This window comes from Chlorocebus sabaeus, chromosome X (assembly GCF_047675955.1).
Source record: "Chlorocebus sabaeus isolate Y175 chromosome X, mChlSab1.0.hap1, whole genome shotgun sequence".
Taxonomy (NCBI): Eukaryota; Metazoa; Chordata; class Mammalia; order Primates; family Cercopithecidae; genus Chlorocebus; species Chlorocebus sabaeus.
In genome coordinates, this window is record NC_132933.1 from 130,999,083 (window position 1) to 131,022,176 (window position 23,094).

The 23,094-nt window shown below is 39.5% G+C and overlaps 2 protein-coding genes across 3 annotated transcripts in view; both read right to left on the reverse strand.

Moving 5' to 3' along the window:
* The window catches only part of MBTPS2 (membrane bound transcription factor peptidase, site 2), a 46,248-nt gene extending 23,638 nt beyond the window's left edge, over nucleotides 1-22,610 (reverse strand). Inside the window, exons 1-5 of one of the 2 annotated variants that reach the window (XM_007991281.2) lie at nucleotides 22,395-22,610; nucleotides 18,881-19,029; nucleotides 16,565-16,781; nucleotides 10,676-10,779; nucleotides 8,766-8,893 (exon numbers count right to left, since the gene is read on the reverse strand). In XM_007991281.2, coding sequence (XP_007989472.1) covers nucleotides 8,766-8,893; nucleotides 10,676-10,779; nucleotides 16,565-16,781; nucleotides 18,881-19,029; nucleotides 22,395-22,469 — 673 coding nt within the window. In that variant the 5' untranslated portion in view covers nucleotides 22,470-22,610. The remainder of the gene's footprint in view (nucleotides 1-8,765; nucleotides 8,894-10,675; nucleotides 10,780-16,564; nucleotides 16,782-18,880; nucleotides 19,030-22,394) is intronic. The other variant, XM_037986404.2, reaches the window with a different exon arrangement.
* Nucleotides 4,045-5,385, reverse strand: YY2 (YY2 transcription factor). Its single transcript, XM_007991280.3, has one exon. It carries the CDS (start codon nucleotides 5,278-5,280, stop codon nucleotides 4,156-4,158), a length of 1,125 nt encoding a protein of 374 aa, XP_007989471.1. The 5' UTR covers nucleotides 5,281-5,385; the 3' UTR covers nucleotides 4,045-4,155.
* Nucleotides 22,611-23,094: the final 484 nt, after the last annotated feature.

Consider the following 23,094-nt stretch of genomic DNA (forward strand, 5'->3'; position numbering starts at 1 on the left):
TCTATTATATACAGACATATCATTTAAAACACCAATGGTATCAAATTATTATACTATATTTTGCTTTCTCGTGTGTCTTTAAAAAAAAAAACAAAAAAAAAGACAGTCTCGCTCTATTGCCCCGGTTGGAGTGCAGTGCTGTGATCACAGCTCATGGCAGCCTTGAACTCCTGAAGCGATCCTTCCACCTCAGCCTCCTACAATTTGGGATTACAGGTGTGAGCCATCACAACCTATTTGCTTTTTAATTTATATATTTTTGACATTTTTCCATATCTGTTTATACATATCAATCCCATTATATCTGCTACAGAGTAATCCATTTTTATGAACATATCAATTTATTTATAAGGTTTCCTACTATTAATCACTTAGGGTGTTTTAACCTTTTCATATAATACTGAAATATACAGCTTTGCTTATAATGTTAGGCGTCCAGTTAAGTATGCATCTACAAGGGTATGAAAAATTACCTAGAAATGGAAATGTTGGGTCAAAAAATATGAACATTAAAGTTGACCTCCAATGAGTTTCATTATTGCATTAATTTATACTCTCATAACTGACATTTTTCCACTCTCTGAATGAGACTGGATGCTATCATAATTTTACTCTTTACCAGTCTTCTGGGTGAAAAATTAAAGCCCATTTTCTTGACAGCTACTTATTTCTATTCATTGCCATTTTTTGACTGAGTTGTCTTATTAATTTACTGATTCATATATGCTATTATTTATAATCTATACATGGAGGAATTTGGTCCTTTGTAACAGGTATTATAATTTTATCCTCCCAGTTTGTTGTTTGGTGTGGTTTGTCATTTTGCCTGTATAGATACTTTAAATTTTTGTGTGATCCAATAGTTTCTTGTACTAAGGCTTTTCCACTTCAAGATTATAAAAGATATTCACATGTGTTTTCTTGTACTGCTTTCATAGCTTCCTTAACAAAATTAAAACGAAACAAAACAAAAAAACCTAATCCTTTGATGCGCAGGAATTTACTCTGGGGAAACTAATTCAGGATACCACTATGAATTCCCCAACCCCAGCCCAGTTGCTAGTCACAGAAACCACACATGAACAAATGAATAAAAGCCGGGACACTCAGCAGCACTGATTCCTTGACTATCTGCCTAGTCTTTTATCTGGTCAGGCATGTAGCTAGTACCAGATCACCCCTCTGATTCTGGATTTACCCATGGTGGTTAAATGGCAATGAGGGTGGTGGAGCACACACATTTCCTTCATCTAAACAACCTCTTGTCCATTAATGATTTGTTTATAAGTACTGCAAAATTCTGGAATCTTTGTTATAAACTCTTACTTTTTCTACAGCAGGATTTCTTAACAGGGACACTATTGGCATTTATTTTATTTTTTTTGAGACAGAGTCTCACTCTGTCACCCAGGCTGGAGTGCAGTGGCATTCTCTCAACTCACTGTAACCTCCGCCTCCTGGGTTCAAGCGATTTTCCTGCCTCAGCCTCCCAAGTAGCTGGAATTACAGGGGTAATGCCAGCACCTCCGGCTAATTTTTGTATTTTTAGTAGCTGGGGAGTGGTTTCACCATGTTGGACAGGCTGGTCTTGAACTCCTGACCTTAAGTGATCCACCCGCCTCAGCCTCTCAAAGTGCTGGGATTACAGGCAGAAGCCCCATGCCCGCCCCCCCCGCCACCCCTTTTTTTTTTGAGACAAGGTCTTACTCTGTCACCCAGGCTGGAGTGCAGTGGCCCAGTCACAGCTCACCACAGCCTCAACTTCCCCAGCTCCAGTGATCCTCCCATCTCAGCCTCCTGAGTAGCTAGGACCACAGGTGTGCACCCCACACTCAGCTAATTTTTGTATTTTTGGTAGAGACCAGGTTTTGCCATGTTGCCCAGGCTGATGTTCAACTCCTGAGCTCAAGCGATCCACCCACCTCAGCCTCCCAAAGTGTTGAGATTATAGGTGTGAGCCCTTGGTACCCAGAACTATTGGCATTTTTGCCAAATATTTATTTGTTTTGTGGGGCTGTCTGTGCATTGTAGGATGTTTAGTGGCATTCCTGATCTCCCTCCACCCACCAGATGCCAGTAGCACCCTCCCCCTTTCCTTTAGTTCTAGCTTCTATATTGATACAAGCAAACTACTTTCTTCCTTCTTTAGAAGAGGTATTTTATTTTGCTTTTTCTATTACACAAGATGTACTTCTTAAGTGTTAAAGTCAACATACACACAATATATTCTACAACTGAGCACTACTTTAACTGAACAGGCAAAGAAATTACACTAAACAACAGCATCTGGTAGTATTTTGGGGAAAATAAAATGACTAAAATAGGTTTAAACTAGTACTGTTAATCACCTAATATCAATACTACATAACCTAATACAGCTAAAATGCAAGATGTGTTAACATCCAAGAATACAACCAAAATTAAAACAAATAGCACCGATATAACTTTTTTAAAGCAGGAAAATACTTCGTGTATGCATATAATTGTTCACTCTTTTAAAGTAAATCTTTCCCAAAGTTATCAACCTCCAGAAAAACCATACATAGACTTATGCATATTTCTAAAAGTATAAACATGAACATTTTGAATTTTTTTACAATTTTTAAAAAAACATTATAAACAATAAATGAACATCCTATTTCTAAGAATGTGAAAAGTCCCATTTTAAACACAGTTTGTAAGAACCGTCTCTTGATGTGAAGTCTATGAAGTCTACAGCTAATTTTTGTATTTTTAGTAGCCGGGGGGTGGTTTCACCATGTTGGACAGGCTGGTCTTGAACTCCTGACCCTAAGTGATCCACCTGCCTCAGTCTCTCAAAGTGCTAGGATTACAGGCAGGAGCCCCATGCCCAGTCCCCCTGCCACCCCCCATTTTTTGAGACAAGGTCTTACTCCGTCACCCAGACTGGAGTGCAGTGGCTCGATCACGGCTCACTGCAGCCTCAACTTCTCCAGCTCCAGTAATCCTCCCATCTCAGCCTCCTGAGTAGCTAGGACCACAGGTGTGTGCCCCACACTCAGCTAATTTTTGTATTTTTGGTAGAGACCGGGTTTTGCCATGTTGCCCAGGCTGATGTTCAACTCCTGAGCTCAAGCGATCCACCCACCTCGGCCTCCCAAAGTGTTGAGATTATGGTGTGAGCCCCTGCACCAGGCACTATTGGCATTTTGGCCAAATAATTATTTGTTTTGTGGGGCTGTCTGTGCATTGTAGGAAGTTTAGTGGCATTCCTGATCTCCCTCCACCCACCAGATGCCAGTAGCACCCTCCCCCTTTTCTTTAGTTCTAGCTTCTGTATTGATATAGGCAAACTACTTTCTTCCTTCTTTAGAAAGAAGTTGCTTTTTCTATTACACAGAATGTACTTCTTAAGTGTTAAAGTCAACATACACACAATATATTCTACAACTGAGCACTGCTTTAACTGAACAGGCAGAGAAATTACACTAAACAGCATCTGGTAGTATTTTGGGGAAAATAAAATGACTAAAATAGGTTTAAACTAGTACTATTAAATCACCTAATATCAATACTACATAACCTAATACAGCTAAAATGCAAGATGTGTTAACATCCAAGAATACAACCAAAATTAAAACAAATAGCACCGATATAACTTTTTTAAAGCAGGAAAATACTTCGCATATGCATATAATTGTTCACTCTTTTAAAGTAAATCTTTCCCAAAGTTATCAACCTCCAGAAAAACCATACATAGACTTATTAAGCATATTCCTAAAAGTATAAACATGAACATTTTGAATTTCTTTACAAGTTTTTAAAAAGCATTTTAAACAATAAATGAACTTCCTATTTCTAAGAATGTGAAAAGTCCCATTTTAAACACAGTTTGTAAGAACCGTCTCTTGATGTGAAGTCTACGAACTTTTCTCCTGTTGGGACCAGACTTTACAAAAACGCTGTTACAGAACAAGCTATGGCATCTTAGCACTATTATCTTACGTCAAGGTTTACTTTTAGAAAAACTTTTAAATTGTACTTCTACTACTCTAACAAAACACGAACCTTAGATGTGTAGGATTCAGTTTTTTAAAACTCTTAGAAACAACATACAAAGCTTTGAGAGGCATATTTATTCCCTACCGCAGTCCTGGAAGATACTTCCCAAGTCTGAGAGGGGTCTTCTCCTTTTCACGGGCTGTTTTTGCTCTTCACATGCGTTAAAATGTGGGTTTTCAGGTTGGTTGACTGAGCGAACTTCCTATTGCAGATATCGAAGGGGCACACGAAGGGCTTATCGCCGGTGTGGATGCGCAAGTGTGTGCGCAAATTGAAATCAAGGGAAAAGCGTTTCCCGCAGCCTTCGAATGTGCACTGGAAGGGCTTCTCACCGGTGTGAACCAGGTGGTGTCGTTTCAGCTTTGAGCTCTCAATGAAAGCTTTGCCACATTCTGCACATACGTGGACTCTGGGCCCGTGGACGTGGAGATGTTTTCTCATGGCGGCGTAATCCCTGAACATCTTTTCGCAGCCACTATGAGAGCAAGGGACTGTTTTGGGAAGTTCTCCTTTGGACCTTTTGGGCTTCATTTTAGTAAATTCTGCCAGCTGTTTAGGATCGGAGAGATCAACGCCTGGTAATCCCTCAGGAGGAAGTTTCTTCCCTTTCAAGTACTCGGAATAATCAGGTGGGTTTTCAGCCTGCCCTTCACCCACTGCCCCTTGGTCATTGCTATCGTTAGGGGACCACACAGACACGGAAAACTCACCCTCGAGCGTTTTGATCTGCACTTGCTTCTGCTCCCACTTCCTCCTGCTGTCGTCGGAGCTGCTGCCCGCCGGCGTGGCCTCAGCGCTGGTGGCACTCTTGCTGCTGGGCGTTTTGCTGGGCTTTTTGCTGCGCTTTTTGCTGCGGCTCTGGGTTGATGTCGATGCCGCCGAGGCTGACAGAGAGGCCAGGGTCAGCTGGAAGTGCTCGTCTTCAGTGCTATCCAGGATGGCCAACTGGTCCTCCAAGTCGTTGCCTAGCAGGTTGTCTGAGCCGTAATAGCCCACCACTTCCTCTTGTGTCTGCACCATGAGCATTTCCTGGTCGTGGTCGCCATAGCCCGTGTTCATGAAGAGCGGCTGCAGCGCGATCAGAGGAGGATGGTTGTGGCCACCATAGATCCAATTGCCATCGACATCCTCGTACTGGATGCTTTCCATCGGAATGTCCACCATAGGAAGGGGCTCCACATTGATGTCGTGGAGCCCCACAATATCTGCCGGGATCTCCGGGTCTTGTGTAATGTAGAAATCTTCGTTGGAGGCCATGGCTGAGAGTTAGGTTAGCAGCAACAGGAAGACCGTGGGAAAAAGAACGCTGAGGGGAGTGAGGCGGGAGCTGCAGAGAAAGGCCGGAGCGCAGAGAAAGGCGCGAGCTGCAGAGAAAGGCGCGAGCTGCAGAGAAAGGCGCGAGTCTGGGGAAGGCGCGAGCCTGAGGAAAGCACGAGCGGCTGAGGCGGAAGGCGCAGGTGCTTCTGGGATACCAGACGCATGCGCCTAGGCAACTGACGCGTCTGGCGGCCCCAAAAGCACGTGCACGTGCCCACGTACACACGCACATGCCCACGTACCCACGCACATGCCCACGTACTCACGTGCGCTGCCCTGCAGCCCCGCCCAGGTATTGTTTTTCGAATATTTCGTAAACAGGCTCTTTACTGATTTTTTTATGTATTTCATTTCAGTTGATTTTCATGTCTTCCCCTCCTTTCCATCCCATATAACAGTATCTGCCAAAAAAGCCTACTCCTTTTATGCTTTTCTTCTTATTTAATTGCACTAACACGACATTTAATATCAGTAATAGTTGATAGTAGAATTTGTCTTGTCCTTTAATAGGAGTGCTAAGTGTTGTGCTATTATGATGTATGCAGCCATTCCTACTTTTACTAAGGATTTTTTATTTTTGGAGACGGAGTCTCGCTCTGTCGCCCAGGCTAGAGTGCAGTGGCGCGCGATCTCGGCTCACTGCAACCTCCGCCTCCTGGGTTCGAGCGATTCTCCTGTTTCAGTCTCCAGAGTAGCTGGGATTACAGTCGCCCGCCACCACACCCGGCTTTTTTTTTTTTTTTTTTTTTTTTTTTTTCCGTATTTTTAGTAGAGATGGGGTTTCACCGTGTTAGCCAGAATGGTCTCGGATGTCCTGACCTTGTGATCCACCCGCCTCAGCCTCCCAAAATGCTGGGATTACAGGCGTGAGCCACCGCACCTGGCCAGGATTTTTTAAAGTATTAATGGATGTTGAATTTTGTTAAAGACTGTCTCAATATCTTCTGAGATGAATTTTTTTTTTCCCTAGTGGCAAATAATATTTATCACATTCAAACAGATTTCAGCCACCAGTGTATTCTTGATAGGTCATGTGTCTGTAGGTTGTTTTGTGCTTCACCAGATGTTCTAATCAGTGTTGTATTTGGCTTTAAGAAAAATAATCTTAGTTTCCTTCTCTAGGTGATCTGGAAAGTTTATACTAAATTTGAATTTAAAAGAAAAGTTTTTCATACAAGGTATGAAAGAATTCCACATAGTAAAGGGCATTCTTGGCTAGGCACAATAATCCCACACCTGTAATCCCAGCACTTTGGGAGGCTGAGGCAGGAGGACAGGAGTTCGAGACCAGCCTGGCCAACATGACAAAACCCGTCTCTACTAAAAATATAAAAATTAGCTGGGCGTGGTGGCTTGTGCCTGTAATCCTAGCTACTCGGGAGGCAGAGGCAGGAGAATTGCTTCAACCTGGGAGGTGGAGGCTGCAGTGAGCCTAGATTACGCCACTGCACTTCAGCCTGGGCAACACAGCAAGACTCCATCTCAAAAGAAAGGGCATTCTTTATCACCTTTCTTAATTTCTCCCATTATAATTATTTGCCTATTTAGATTTTTTTGATTGCCTCTTGGGTTAATTTCAGCTATTTTTATTTTCTTATATTTATATAGGTTTTTGAAATTTTTTGTGGAGATGAGCAAAGAATACTTATAATTGTTTTTATTTTTTCTGTTATCAATTGTCATTCCACAATCTGATTGCTAATTGTCTTTAGATGCTTTTTCTCACTGTTCGACCTGTTTTTTTTTTTTTTTAAGAGCTCTTGGATTTAACAGATCTAGTTTTGTTTTTTCTAATTTATTATTTTCTGCCTATATCCTTACTAATTATGTCATCATTTCTTAATTATTTTACAGTTCTTTTCTCACTTAGGTTGAATACTTAACTGATCTATTTCCATTTGTAATTGCATAACTGCCTAAGGCAGTGCATTTTTCTTTTAGCAAAACTTTAAACATTATCTCAGCAAAATGATTTCATCATCATAATTTTGAAATCTACTGAAATCACAGGTTTGAATTAAATTGATCCAAGGTGTGATTAAGATAAATTTCTAAATTTCAGGTAGTTTTTACTTAGTTTGCTAGTCTTCTCTTGGGAATTTACTGAGACTTTAAGTCCCATGGGCATTTGAAAAAAAATATTGTCTTCTGTGTTCATGGAATAGAGTTTGACATACCTATTTTTACCTTAGCCTAACTTTTTTATACTTATCTGCCATGTATTAAAAGGTGAGTCTTTTTATTACCTTTCTGTTTCTTCTTATACTTTTCCCATTTTTGTTTTGCCCTGATGGTTTGTTACTTGATACAGTAAGATTCACAAATGTTGTATTTTCATTGTGGCTTATATTCCTTATTATTGTTAAATGGCCCCCAATGTCTGACATAATGCTTTTGGTCCTATTTTCTGTCCCCATTTGCATGTTATGTTCTGCTCATCATTTTACTTTCAATATTTTTGAGTAATTTTTAGACAGATTTATTTTGTACATCACACATTTGAGACATGTTTTAAATACAAACTAAGGGCATCTTTCTTTCAGTAGGTGAGCTTATTTCATTTATGTTTATTGACAAAATAAATGTGTTTTGGTCTTAAATTCATTACCATGGTTTATCTTTTGATATAGGGTCTGTTTTCTTTGGTCTGTGTTTCATGCTTTCACTGTGATAACTTGAAAAGTTTATGTGTGTTTTTAGATCTTGTTTACATTTACAATCTTAAGTGATATACTCAAGCCTCTATTTCTTGATGTTATCAAGTTCAGGCAGATATCCTCTCCACTATGAAGTTGAGGAAATTAGTATTTACATTTCCTGTTTTTGTTTTACCCACCTTCAATTTTTTGTTGTTGTTGTTAGTTTGAGAATTCTAATTCCACACTTGCTTAGCCTCAGTTATTCCATCAAAAGTGATGCAGGGTTGTGATGAATTTGTCTTGTGTCAGTTTCACTCAGCTGGAACTGCAGTTCCATCTCCAAGGGATTCTGTTTCTCTGACTGAACTCTGACAGTGCTAGAGTTCACTACCCATCCTTTCATAACCCTTCTTCTCCATTCCTGGATACTTTTGATTTATCTCTTAGTCAATTCTTCATGTTCTCCCTTGATTTGATGCAAATTTCATTCTATTTCAGCTGAGTTGACATTCTTCATAGTTTGTGAGTTCATGTTGTGGACAAAACAAAGTTTTCTTCTGTTTTTAAATTTTTAAAAATTAATTTATGTTGTTTTTAGTTGGTTTTAAGGAAGAAACTGGAATGTAAATTATTTTACTCCTCTACTTTTGAGGGGGTCTTATAAACTGAAGTTATTAACCAAAAGATAACATATTGTCATTTGTGATATATTTTCCAAAAACACTTACCATAGAAAATCAAAACTAAAAGCACAGATGAATATTAAAACAAAATTAAGTCTGTTACCTGCACAAAATATCCTTAGCTGCTGGACTGGTGATATAAGTTGCAAATGAGTGGTGAACAGATCAACAAATGCTCCAGGATAAATAATGAAGAGAAAAATCCCAAAGCCATTAAATCGGACTTGTTCCCTAAGAAATCACATAAGAAAAAGGAGTTTACTAATATTATTATATTTATCAAATTAATAGTGTACATAATCTTAAAACTTTTCACTGTAATTTGAATTCTTGCTTAAAAAACAAAAAGTCCCTCTGAACAGCCAAAAAATTATATCTATACTATATGTAATCTTAATTTTATAATAATGTACAGATTTGGTTATCTGTGAAATTGAATTTTGTAACATAGGGCATACTGAAATAGACATCACTTCAAAATTTTTAGAAACCAATGTGTTGAGCAAATAATTGAAGTTAGTCACATATATACAGAAATGGCTTTTATGAGAAACTAAATGAAAAACATTTTTATGGTTTACTCTGAGCTATTATCAGAGAAGGATACAGGAGACTATATAATTCAAGTAAATTACCTAATAACTTGTATTTGTCTTAGCAATTATAAATAATGGTAGAGCTCTATCTAGGTGTATTCCTATCAAGCTAACGTTAAGTAAGTATGTTTAAACATGCATAATGCTCAGATTGTCCTTAAGAGAACCAGTTTTTCCAGCAGGTTTTGCTCTCCATATTAAAAAAAAAAATTTTTTTTATCACTTCATTTTCCAAAAATTAATATTTAAGTCTCATAAAACCAACCAGGCCCCCTAGAAAAAAGTATCACCTAAATATATTGTGCTGTTGCTTAATACTAAATATATAAGACAGCTGTACAGTTCATTTTTTTTTCTTGGCAGTTGGGATTTAAAAAAAAAATTACCCAAGTTATTTTTACAAACATACTGTAAATTGTTAAGCTGTTATTAACGATGTGTCTGTAGGTAAAATCCTAAAGGCTGCAAAGCTAAAAACATGGAAGCAGAGGTGAAGGAGATTTAAAAAGAAAAAGAAACCCAGTAGCCACCACTTTAAGCCACTATTGTGCACACCTGTGTAATAGTATATGCTCTGTCAAGATGAGGATTTATTGCCAATAAATAGACTCTTGTTCATAAACAACTGGAAAGTAATAAGAAGTGATTACATCTTCTCTTCCAAAACAGAGGTTTTTAACCTTTTCTCTGGTCCACACACCAAAAGGATAAAACACATTCCTATTAGCATGCTTGCTAATTATGGCAGTAATTAGCAATGGAGGTAGCAGGGGAGTTGTGACGTGGCCCTCTCCCGATCATGATTTTGTATGCGTTATAGGATTCTAAATGCTTAGGTATAGTTACAGTGATACATTTGGGAAGCCAAGACCAAGAACAGAGCGTGATACTCAAAGCTAGTCCCCAGGTCTCATCTTATCTTCCACTTGGGTTTCCAGATAGACTATGATATTTGTTAAACTCAGTGCTTTCAGTTTTCTTGCTCTAGCCAGCAGAGGACATAAGCAGAAGCAGGAAATTATTTCAGCTGATAAGTCAAATAAAGTTCTAAGGTGAGTGGGTTTTGAGTACAGTGGTTATCATTCTGACTCAATGAGGAACAGAAAGATTGGCTTTCAGGATTTGGTAAAAAAAATCTTTGAGGCATCATGAGGATAACCACGCTGGCAAAGGCAAAGGATAGAAAGACCCTGATTACAGATATGCCCGTGGTTAACAGAGCATATTCATCAACATATTAATCTTCTCTATAAAAAAAGAAGCTTCCTCAAAGTAACAAATGATGGCTATGCACTAGGCAATAGCCACAGAAAGAAAAATAGTGAAGTATCAAATGTAGCAGATTTTAGTAATAAATCCTCCTAAATGAAAAGCTTTTTTTTGCATGTAGTATGAAGAAAAAGGTAAATATCATTACCTAATAGCTGCTATCCCATGTCCAATTTCATGTACAACACCACTAATGAGAACTGCCGCGAAGAAATAGGTCAGTTGATTGACGGGTAAATTTATACCAGGAACCTGTTCATAGACACAATATGGCAGCAATTATCAGTGGGGGTGCAGGGGAGTCCCACTTGGGCACTAAGATACATGACGTTCATTCTGTATTAAACCTTCAAGCTGAATGTTCTGCAAACTAAAAGTAATATGACAATGGTTCACTTCTCCATTTCTATCATAATAAAAAGCAAAAACACTATTTCATTTTTCGAACTAGCCAGTTTCTCTGGAACAAGCACAAAACCAATCTAAAGAGAATGGGAAACACCATGTTAAACAGTTCAAACTTTAGCTTCCTGGAGTCTTCACCATGGGAAAGAATGAGGGAGCCCAGCAAAGTGCCAAGGAATGCAGGGTGACAGTGAAGCAGGCAGCAGCTGACCCACCCTCAAAGGCTGGATGCCTGATTTGGGAATGGTTGTTAAAATTCCTAGACCTTCCTCTGAAATGTTATTGCAAGGTTCCAAGTACTTATGTTGATTAATATAGGAACCCCATATTATTAATCAGCGAGTTTCATTTTAATATCCTCAAGTTATAGGTGAGTTGGTAATGAAAGCTGTTCTAATAGGGATCCTGATCAGTGTGGGAGCACCATACCCGTCTATTCTATCAGTTGGTCTACTATGTTGGTCAGAAAAATAGTGTGAAAGATACACAAATACATTAAAATTGAAATTTAATGTCAAAATTAAGGCATTTGGAACATATAGACATGTTACAAACATTTGAAGCAGGAGTTGTCTTACAATCATGTGCTCCTAAAATGTGCAGTTATGTATTATTGCATACACAAGGGAAGATAAGAGCTGCACAGCAATTTTTTTTAGATAGCAAAGATATATTCTCATAAGTAATCACTCCCAAGTTATGTCATCTGTTAAAGAGAGACAATAAATTAGGCTAAGTGGGACATACCAGGCTCAGGAATACCATTTGCATACTGAGAATCTATTTCTTACAGTCCAGGAGTTGGAACCTAAAAGGTATCATTCTGGAGGAAATTTCTGCTTTCTTTTATAATTATTATATTAATTATAAAAAATATGTTTAAAGCAGGAAAACTGGAAAATTCAAAGCTAAACAGAAGCCTAAAATTCTGCTCCCCAAACATACATACACATACAAAACCATTCTGAATCATTCTGATGTGTGTCCTTCTAGTCTTTTCCTGTACACATATATTTAAAAACTATACTTTTATTATAAATCTGGTTTTGAAATTTGCCCCTTCATTTAACAGTATCACAGACATTTCCCATGAGTATTTTCTATTTCAATATGATTTTTAATAGCTACACTGTGTTCTATGGAATAAACTGTTGGGCATTTAATTGTTTTAAAAGTTTCTGCTCTTATAAATAATGTGATGAAGATATTCGGATACACACACCTAAATATTTTGGAGGAAGAAATTCTTAGATGAGCATACTTGCTAAGGGATTGGGCTCTTGAGACATATTATGGGTTTGAGGTCCTGTCTCTATCTGTTAACTAGCTAAATGACCTCAGGAAAGTTGGCATTATTCCTCCAACATTCCTATTTTCTCATCATTAAAATGGAAATAACCACATTTGCACAAAAGGGTAATTTTGAGGATTAGATGAGCTAATCTTTGTCCAATGTTTAATGTTATGCCTCACAGAGAGGGTAGTAAATGCTATTATTACACAAAATTTAAAAGATTTTGATACATATCATCAAATTGTACTCTAAAAGCAGACCCTTCCATAAGGTTGGGCAAGCTCATTTTATTCAAATCTGCAATGTGATTTACATTTCTTTGACTATTTGTAAAGCTGAACTTTCTCTGTACTTTTGACTTTTTTTTGGTCTTGCTGTGAGCTGCCTACTGATGACCTGACTTGTTTTCTCCTAAAGTATTCATCTTTTTCTTACTGATCTGTAAGATCACTTCAAATATCAGCATTGGTCCTTTGTAATACATGACATAAGTGTATTCCACAGTTTGTTTGCCTTTTAATTTTACTTTGTTTTTAGTTTTTGATATGTAAAATTTAGGTAGTCAAATCTATTAGTATTCATGGTTCACACCAAGAGTGAACCCTAATGTAAACTATGGGTGGTGATGACATATTCACATCTGTTCATTATTGTAAGGGGGAAACCTCTGTACCTTCTTAATTTTGCTATGAATCTAAAACTGCTCTAATAAAGTATTTAAAAAATAAAAAATAAAGGTGTTACTGTTATATAAAAAATATTCATGGTTTCTACTATTCGCGCTATGTCTTCCTCATTCTGTGTTCATAAAAATGATAACCTGGCTTTTTTCTTTCAAGGTCTTTTATGGTTTCAAGTTTTAATTTTAATTCAACTGGAATTTATTTTTGTGGACACAGAAATCTCATCTAAAAAGCCTCCTTTAAGTAACTGAAGATTCAAACAATGCTGCTTGAATCATTTTCTAAATTCCATTAATTCCAAGTGTCTTTTTCCAGTTATGAAACTAGTTATAATCATTTTTGTTGTTGTTGTTTTATTTTATTTATTTATATATATTTTTTGAGACGGAGTCTCGCTCTGTAGCCCAGGCTGGAGTGCAGTGACGCGATCTCAGCTCACTGCAAGCTCCGCCTCCCAGGTTCACGCCATTCTCCTGCTTCAGCCTCCCGAGTAGCTGGGACTACAGGCGCCCACCACCACGCCCAGCTAAATTTTTTTTGTATTTTTAGTAGAGGCGGGGTTTTACTGTGTTAGCCAGGATGGTCTCGATCTCCTGACCTTGTGATCCGCCCACCTTGGCCTCCCAAAGTGCTGGGATTTCGCTCTTGTTGCCCAGGATGGAGTGCAATGGTGCGATCTTGGCTCACTGCAACCTCCACCTCCCAGGTTCAAGCAGTTCTCCTGCCTCAGCCTCCCAAATAGCTGGGACTACAGGCACACGCCACTACACCCGGCTAATTTTGTATTTTTAGTAGAGATGGAGTTTCACCACGTTTCCCAGGCTGGTCTCGAAATCCTGACCTCAGGTGATCCACCCACCTCCGCCTCCCAAAGTGTTGGGACTACAGGCGTGAGCCACCGCGCCCGGCGGAAACTAGTTATAATCATTTTTAATGTGTGCATAATATCTAATTGAATGACAATCTAATAATTTAACCATTCCTCAGATATTTTGGTTGCTTTTAATTCTTCAAAATAATAAATAATGTTAGGCTAAAGAGCTTAATGAATACTATTTTTTCTGTATTTGAAAGTGTTTCCTTAAGCTAGAGTCCCAGATATGGAGGTAAAGAGTCAAAGGAAATGGTTATGTTTATAATGTTCATTATCTGAAATTCTCTTTACTTGGACCCTATTGAGCAACTTTTTTCAAGAACTTCTATGTCCCTTTTTATATAACTGCTCCATTCCCAAGTTGTCAGACATCTTTCCAGTGTTACACTTTTCTCTGACCCTCTCTAAATTTACATACTTAAGATTGTCATACATACCCTCTATATCACAAAATATCCTGGTTACCTTACCTTCATTTCAAATAAATCAGTAAGCTTGGTCCAATAGGATATTTCTTCCTTCTCTTTATTATTTTCTGCATGTACTAGTGAGTGAGATAAAGTAAGAATTTGAATGTGTGATAATACCAACAGATGGTAGGTCTTATTTGTTGGCAACAGTACACGATTGCCCATCTGTCTCTGCCATGATTCACACAGGGTATTAGATGTACCGGAATACTGAATACAGAATACTTTCAACAACACAGAGTGCCATGGTTTGGAGAATTAATACTGAACAAGGCTGTCGGGAATTATAGGGTAAACAGAAGGTATGTTACCTAAGCGACAAGAGCTCATGTCAAAGTCAGGATTCATAACATTCTTAAACTTATACATGAATATGCATGGTGGGCTCCAGAGGGCAGCTGACTTCTTAATGGTTCCAAAGCATGGCTCTCCTAATAGAGCTGATATTTTTGTGAGCACTATGAATAAACTGAGTGGCAAAGAGAAGAAATAATTTCTTCCCTAAACAACATTTTGCCGTTCTAATTCTAGCAGGCAGATAAGCCAATGATCATATTTTCTCCAGCTGGCTTATTTCTCTCTTATCCTCTTTCTTGGTGAACAATAACCAATCATGTAACCTGAGTCATCCTAAACTTTTCCTTCTCCCTCCAGTCTCACATTTAATTCATCACCAAGGTCTGAGAATTCCACTCCAAAAGGTCACTTGAATCTATCCCCTTCATTCTCCTTGCCACTAATTTTAGATCTTTATCACTTCTAAAATAAATTACTGCTCTTAAATGATCTCCACATCTTCAGTCTAATGACTTTGGTCCATTTTGTATAGACTTGCTACCTACAGGTAAAATATAAACTTACCTAGACCCTATCTGTATCTCCCACCTTATTTCCTGCACTATCCTGTTCTCTTGCCTCCAGTCCCACCTATCCTCCCACCATATACCTAGAGGTATAAAACTGTAAGTAAAATTATTTATAGTTCCTTGAAGAATTATCTACCTTTCTTAAAAGTAGAGCATAGGCCGGGCGCAGTGGCTCATGCCTGTAATCCCAGCCCTTTGGAAGGTCAAGGCAGGTGGATCACCTGAGGTCGGGAGTTCAAGACCAGCCTGATCAACATGGAGAAACCCCGTCTCTATTAAAAATACAACATTAGCCGGGCGTGGTGGCGCATGTCTGTAATCCCAGCTACTCGGGAGGCTGAGGCAGGAGAATTGCTCGAACCTGGGAGGCGGAGGTTGTGGTGAGCTGAGATCGTGCCACATTGCACTCCAGCCTGGGCAACAAGAGCAAAACTCCGTTTCAAATAATAATAACAATAATAATAATAATAATACAGCATAATGTCCATAGGCTCTAAGATCAGTGATGATGGATCTACTAGTTATAAGTTGTGACCACAGGCAAGTGACTTAACATGTCTGTGCCTCGATTTTCTTATCTGTAAGGCAGGAAATGTTTGCTGAAGAAATAAATAATTTATTCTGAGGCCTCACCTGGTAAATCTTTTTAATCTCTAAGAAAGAGCTATGGCCATAGGAGAGATTATTGTTTTCTACAAATGACTTCTAAATCTTCCCAGTGACCCAGCCTAGTAGAGGCCACAAAGAGACAAGAAAAAAAAAAAAACCAATCTGTTACTAATCCTTAGTCTACTCCATTAATAAGAACACGATTAAAAACAACATCCATGACTCATGGAAATGGGAACTATAAATGTAAAAATGTGAAATAAAAGTGAGCCAATGTATAGCCCCCTTCCAAACTTTGGAGACGTAAAATGATAAGGTATAGGTCTACACATGAGTTTTAAAGGAGTACAACTCAGCACATTATTCTTCATATTAAGAAATCACAGTGATGACTCAGAAAGGTCTTATATCTTTAATTAAACAGATATTATTGGTTAGGCTCTGAAGGCCATGAAAAGGAAAGGGAAACACTTTGCATAGAATTGGAATGCAATTTACTTATACATTATAGAGATCTTAAATCAGCATGCTTATTCTTTGAAAGTAACAATCATTTAACATCTTAAGACATTCAGTCACATATGTGTGTAATTGCTGACAGTCTTAACGATGGTTCATTTGTTCTCTATTACCATTAATACTAAGCTACTACCAAATATTTCAACAATTCCTTGCTGTATTCTTATTAATTTTTTTGTGTAAGCAGGTAATTTGAAAATTATTAGACTTTTAATTTATTTCCATATTTATATTATGGATAGGAGTTACACTAGGTCAGAAGTGGTATCTTGCATCTCTATTTCGATAGTTATTTAAAGCAAAAAGACGATACTTACCACAACTTGTAACACTTGTTCATTGTGAAGCGAGGAGGAGGAAGAGGAAGATGATGAAGAAGAGGAAGAGGAAGAAGAGGAGGAAGAGGAAGAGGAGGAAGAATAAGAAGAGGGAGAGTCAGCCATCATTTGTGCCAAAGTCTGCATCAGCGTTTTTCCAAGGAGAAAAAATGAGCTAAACATGGCAATTACACCAAACACCATTCCAAAATTGAACCTGTCAAAAGGAAAAAAAATCATGTTAATTTACAATTTCTCTCAATTCATGGACTAGCAAACTCACTGACCAGCCACATTTCATAGCTTTAAAATAATGGCTAAAAAATTTCAATAACTCTGCCTCTTTTTCCTACATGAACTTCAAATATTTGACTGAAGCATGAGCTTAGTTTAAGCAGTTTTATAATTTATAATTCTCTGATAACTAAAGAATCTGAATATCATTCCCAATGAAAAAGTTTGTTTCCTCTCATGCACTTGCTCATTTACATAACGTTGCTTTGATCTTGTCCTTATATCGTTATGAAAGCCATTTTGACGTTATAGACATCCATCCTTTTTCATCTACCTCTTCTATTGTCTGCATTGTATTTCAGCTTTACTTTGTGATAAAATGAGCTTAAATATTAACATGGCACAATTTAATAATAGTTTCTTTTTTCTATTGTTTTAATAATTAGAAGCTACCCTTCTATAGTGGAGATAATCTGCCATGTTTTCTAACTTTGATAAGTTGTGTTTTTCAAGGAACTTGTTTACTTCATTAAAACCGTCAAATTTATAGGCATAGAATTTTCTTAATAGTCTTACTATGTTCTTTTTTTTTTTTTTTTTTTTGAGACGGTGTCTTGCTTTGTCACCCAGGCTGGAGTGCAGTGGCGTGATCTCGGCTCACTGCAAACTCCGCCTCCCGGGTTCATGCCATTCTCCTGCCCCAGCCTCCCGAGTAGCTGGGACTACAGGCGCCCGCCACCACACCCGGCTCATTTTTTGTATTTTTAGTAGAGACGGGGTTTCACCGTGTTAGCCAGGATGGTCTCGATCTCCTGACCTCATGATCCGCCCCCCTCGGCCTCCCAAAGTGCTGGGATTACAGGCGTGAGCCACCACGCCCAGCAGTCTTACTATGTTCTTAATGTCTATAGAATCTGTAGTAATGTCCTCTTTTCAATTCCGATTTTTCATTTTGAGACAGGGTCTCACTCTGTCACCCAGGCTAGAGTGCAGTGGCATGGTCACAGCTCATTGCAGCCTTGACCTCCCAGGGCTCAGGTGATCTTCCCAACTAGCTCCCAAGTAGCTGGGACTACAGACCCAAGCCATTACGCCTGGCTAAGTTTTATATTTTTTGTAGAGATGGGGTTTCACCATGTTACCCAGGCTGGTCTCGAACTCCTGGGCTGAAGCATGGAACACTGTGCCTGGCCTCAATTCTCATTTTTAATTACTTATGTTTCTTTTTTCTTCATTAGTCATGGTAGGGATTTATCAATTAATATTTTCTATTTATTTATTTATTTAAGACAGGGTCTTGCTCTGTCACACAGGCTGCAGTGCAGTGGTATGATCTTGGCTCTCTGCCAACCTCTGCCTCCTGAGTTCAAGCAATTCTTGTGCCTTGGCCTCCCGAGTAGCTGGGACCACAGACGTATGCCACCATGCCCGGCAATTTTTGTATTTTTAGTAGAGACAGGGTTTCACCATGTTGGCCAGGCTGGTCTTGAACTCCTGGCCTCAAGCAATCCACCTGCCTTGGCCTTCCAAAGTGCTGGGATTACAGGTGTGAGCCACTGCACCTGGCCCAATTAATATTTTCAAAGAACCAACTTTTGGCTTTGCTGATTTTCTCTATTGTGTCTTTTCTATTTCACTGATTTCTGTTCTTATCTTTATTATATCCTTTTTTCCACTTTGTATGCTTTGATCTGCTATTGCATTTTCTGCTAACTCTGATGATCTGATTGTTTACATTTAGCTCTAATCCATTTGGGGCTAAATTTTTAACAAAAAGAAATTTAGACCATGCCACCCCTGACCCTCACATTCGCTCATCTACAGAACCTGCCAGTATCTTGGGTGTCCCAGAGATCATTATAAAGCCCCTAATCATAAATTGCCATAAATGCCTCGATTTTTAAGGTATGCAAGCCCCAATGATACGATCCCATAAGGTTATATAAAACCAGAAAGTTTTAATATTTTCAATATTTTAAAACTCAGAAAACTGCAAAGTGATGGAAATAGTTAATTTAACAAGCTGTCTGTAGTGATCACTTAATGATTAACTTAAACCAAACAAAAGAAGATGAAGAATACCATTGATAAAGCATCCTTGCTTTCCGCCGTCCCCAACTGTAAAAGGCACGATTGAAAATAGCAGTTTGCCATCTTATGTGGAAAGGGGAGATGCTCAATCCGTTGTTTTCCAGCCAGTCTTCATAAGAATGTTTAAAATAGACAGATGACTAAGAGAGAAAGAAAAGTTCTTAATCACTCAATTTTGAAGAACAATTTATAATGTGTAAGAAAATAACACAAAGTATTTTCTAGAGGAAATCAAGATGCTGACTGCCCAAATGTTTATAATCTTGAAGCTTTATGTTTATTCTTCAGAATATTAAAGGTCACAGACCTAACTGGTCTACTGAGATTAGGGTCTGGTAAACTATGGGCAGCAGGCCAAATCCAAACTACAGACTGTTTTCACACAACTTGTGAGCTAAGAATAGTTTTCATTTTTAAGGGATTATAAAAATACAATAAAAACCAAAAATATGCGACAGAGACCCTGTGTGGCCCAAAAAGCCTAAAATACTTACTACCAAGCCCTTTACAAAAAGATTGCTGACCCCTGCTTAGAACAGTGTTGTCCAATAGAAATATAATGTGAGCCACAAATGTAAGCCACATATATAACTTTAAATTTTCTAACAGCCAAATTTTAAATATTAATTTTCATATACTTTTACCCCAAAATCCAAGATATTTCAACATGTAATCAACATATACTATTGTTGAGATACTTTACTTTTTGGGGGGTACTAATTCGTTGAATTTCAACATCAACTTTATACCTACAGCACATCTCAGTTGGGACTAGCTCTGATCAAAGGCTCAATAACCACATGTAGCTAATAGCTGCCATATTGGACAGCACTGGTCTAGAAGCCTTGTGTTATAATTAAAAAAAAAAAAAACCCAACCAATCCAAGAGAAGGGACAGTTGCAATCAGGGCTTGCTTGCTTCTTCTGAGCAACATCCCTAAGAAGTTAGGCCAACTTTGATCATGTAAAAAGTAAAAAACTTATCTAAAACCATCTTGGGCTCAGTAATGTCCCTTAAATTCTCTGGGGTTATGGGAATAGCTGCTTATACACAGCCCCAACAAGAGTTTTACCTTTAGGGAAGTTTGAAGTCCTTGACTAATATAGGATTTTGGATGACATAAGGCTGTGTTATATACCTGACTCAGTTACAGTAAGTACAGTAAGTATTGTCATATTGATGCCCACCCATGTGAGAAACTTATCTGTCCAAGAAGGAAATCTTAGCCCTACCATAGTCTTAAAAAATGATCATAGTCTAAATATAGGTAGCTGTTTGCTTTGGATCTGTAATGTTATCTGCTCCCAGTCTTCCGGTAGTTAAATTTTAAGTCTGCTTGTTTTCCAAGACTTGGAAAAGGAGTGACACACTTCTCCAACAGATGTCTATGCAGAAATCCTAGAAAAACCGAGGATGGATCAGCAGACCAAGCTGGAAGCAGAGAAACTAAAGGTGCAGGCTCCTAAAAGTTGAGGTCTCTCCATTTCCCAGGCAGATATTCTGAGTGGGTGTTAGGTCTTTTGCTCAGAGGATGGTGCACTCTTAAGGAGCTAGGGGTTGTCACTGAAACCAGTCACATCTTGGTCACCTCACTCGTGACTAGGGGCTGTAAAAGTTTTTTATTTTAGATTTTTTTTTTCCACATATGCAACATGAAGAAATCATGTGGCTTTGTGTGTGTGTCTTACTATGTTACTCAGGCTGGCCTGGAACTCCTGGCCTCAAGCTATCCTCCCGCCTCTTCTTCCCAAGTAGCTGAGACTACAGGCTGCACCACCATACCTGGCTCATGTGGGTTTTTCAAACAACAAAATCACTGTGGCCTGTATTGCTTATGACATGTTAACCACTATGCCAAGTACTTTAAATCAGTGCTTTTTCTTTTTTTTTGAGACAGGGTCTTGCTCTGTCACCCAGGCCAAAGTGCAGTGGCACGATATTGGTTCACTGTAACCCCTGACTCTCAGACTCAAGCAATTCTCCTACCTCAGCCTCCAGAGTAGCTGGGACTACAGGCATGCACCACCATGGCTGGTTAGCTTTTAAATTTTTTGTAGAGATAAAGTCTCACTATATTGCCCAGGCTGGTCTCGAACTCCTGGACTCAGGCAATCCTCCCACCTCAGCCTCCTTCAAAGTGCTGGGATTACAGGTGTGAGCCACTGTGACTGGCCACATCAGTGCTTTTCAAACACAAACAGGTACAGAGGAGCCACCTGGGATCTTGCTAAGATGCAGATTCTGATTCCCTAGGTCGGGGTGAGGCCTGGGATTCTGCATTTCTAACAAGCTCCCAAATGATGCAAGTGCTACTGGTCCTTGAACCTCAAGTTGAGGAGCGAGACTTTATGTGGATACACTAATGTAATTCTCTCTATAATCTTAGGAGATCCTTACTATTATCTCTATTTAAAGACGAGAAACCAAGGCACAGATAGCAATTTTCCCAAGGTCACATTGGCTAGAAGCCCAGCCCTGGATCTAAGGACTACACTATATAACCTCCTGCACTTTACGAGTTTAAATGATAGAAAGAAGGAAAAGTCTCATTTCATTTTATTGTTAAAGCTAAAACACGCAATACTATGGTTTTCTATTTTAAATGGTATTCATAACATAAAGGTTTTGCTATTCATAACTGGAATTTGTATTAAACATTTGAGAATTTATATGATCTTATTCCACATACACAATTACTCTCCCCCATCCCCTACCCCCCAGTACTCAATTTCAAAAGCTTGCCTGAAGCATGTGGTCAGACAACTCTTCCTGATTTTCTGCTACCCTTCTCAAATAACTGGAAAATGGACCGTGCACCCAGGTATCTGGTTAGTGTGAAGAAGTGGGGTGCAGGGTGCAAGTCAGAATTCAAGTAGTCAGAAACTGGTTATGTAAATCCTTGCTATTTGAGTGTGCTACTCTGAAGTACACTCTGTGATCTGGCAGTATCAGCAGCACTTGGGAAGTGGTTAGAAATGTAGAATTTTAGGCCTTGCCGCAGACCTGCTGAATCGGAATCTGCATTTTGACCGCAACAGCAGATGATCATATGCATTTAAAAATTTGAGACTACTGATCTAAATCACGACTTGATTTAGATTCATTCCAATATCTGAGTCTCTAGAGCGTCTTGACCTTAAAAACAGTAAGGGAAAGCACTGTCTTTACTAAGCAGACGTTTTCTTTTCCTCCCTGCTGCACTGCAGCGGCTGGGTCTGGCAGGGCCCCGGCCCTCCCGATCCCACCACTGGCGCCTCCCAGGCAGGACCCGAAGGCTGAAGGGCCTGCACTGTCCCGCACTGCGACGGTGGCAGCCGCGCAGGCCGCCACACCCCTCCCGCGGCCGGCAATGCTTTATTTACTCCACCGGGCCGATCCACCACGCGGACTGTCGCACGTGGGCACCGTCCAGCCCGGGAGGCGCGAGGCAGGGAAAGAGAAAAGAAGGCCTTGCGCTCCGGCCATGGGCACCGCGGGCTTGGACCTTAGGCCCAAGGCCCTCACCTTCAGCACCAAGTCGGTCAGGTAGACGACAGTCCAGCCACCCACCACCACCACCACCAACGACACCGGAATCATGGCGGCGGCGGCGGCGGCGGCAGAGGAGGGAAAGCGAGCCCCGGCGTCCTCCTCCCTGCACCGCAAACAGCTGACCGCGCGCGCCTTACAGCCCCAGCATCCGCTCAGGAACCAAGTTACCGCCGGCTCCTTCCCTGCGGTGGTACAGTTTCCCACCGGACTCTTCCAGTGGGGACATACAGGAGGATTTGCTAGTACCGGAAATGGCGCGGGGGCTTATTTTTGTGGGCGCTCGGGCGCCGCCGTTCTGGCAGTAGTTCGAACTCGGCGTCTAGTCTTGTAGCGATTTCTTAGGCTTTGGCCCTCCCTGCTGTCTACTCTCCATTTTCGCCAGTTCTGATCAGGAGTTTGCTGTTTCTTTTAACCTATGAGGATTTGGGGTCGTCTGAAGTAATCGTCTCTCCCTACCCGACCCTGTCATACATATGCAGATTTAATTATGCAGATTATCGTTTTTACTGAATTGTAAATTTACATATAATGAAATCATACATACAGAGCTCAATTGTCCATTTCTGTGAGTTTTGAGATATATATATATATATATCCGTGTACCCTAATCAAAATAGAGAAAATTTCCCTCTGAGGAATTTCCTTCTTGCGTCCCTTCCTAGTCAATAGCCCC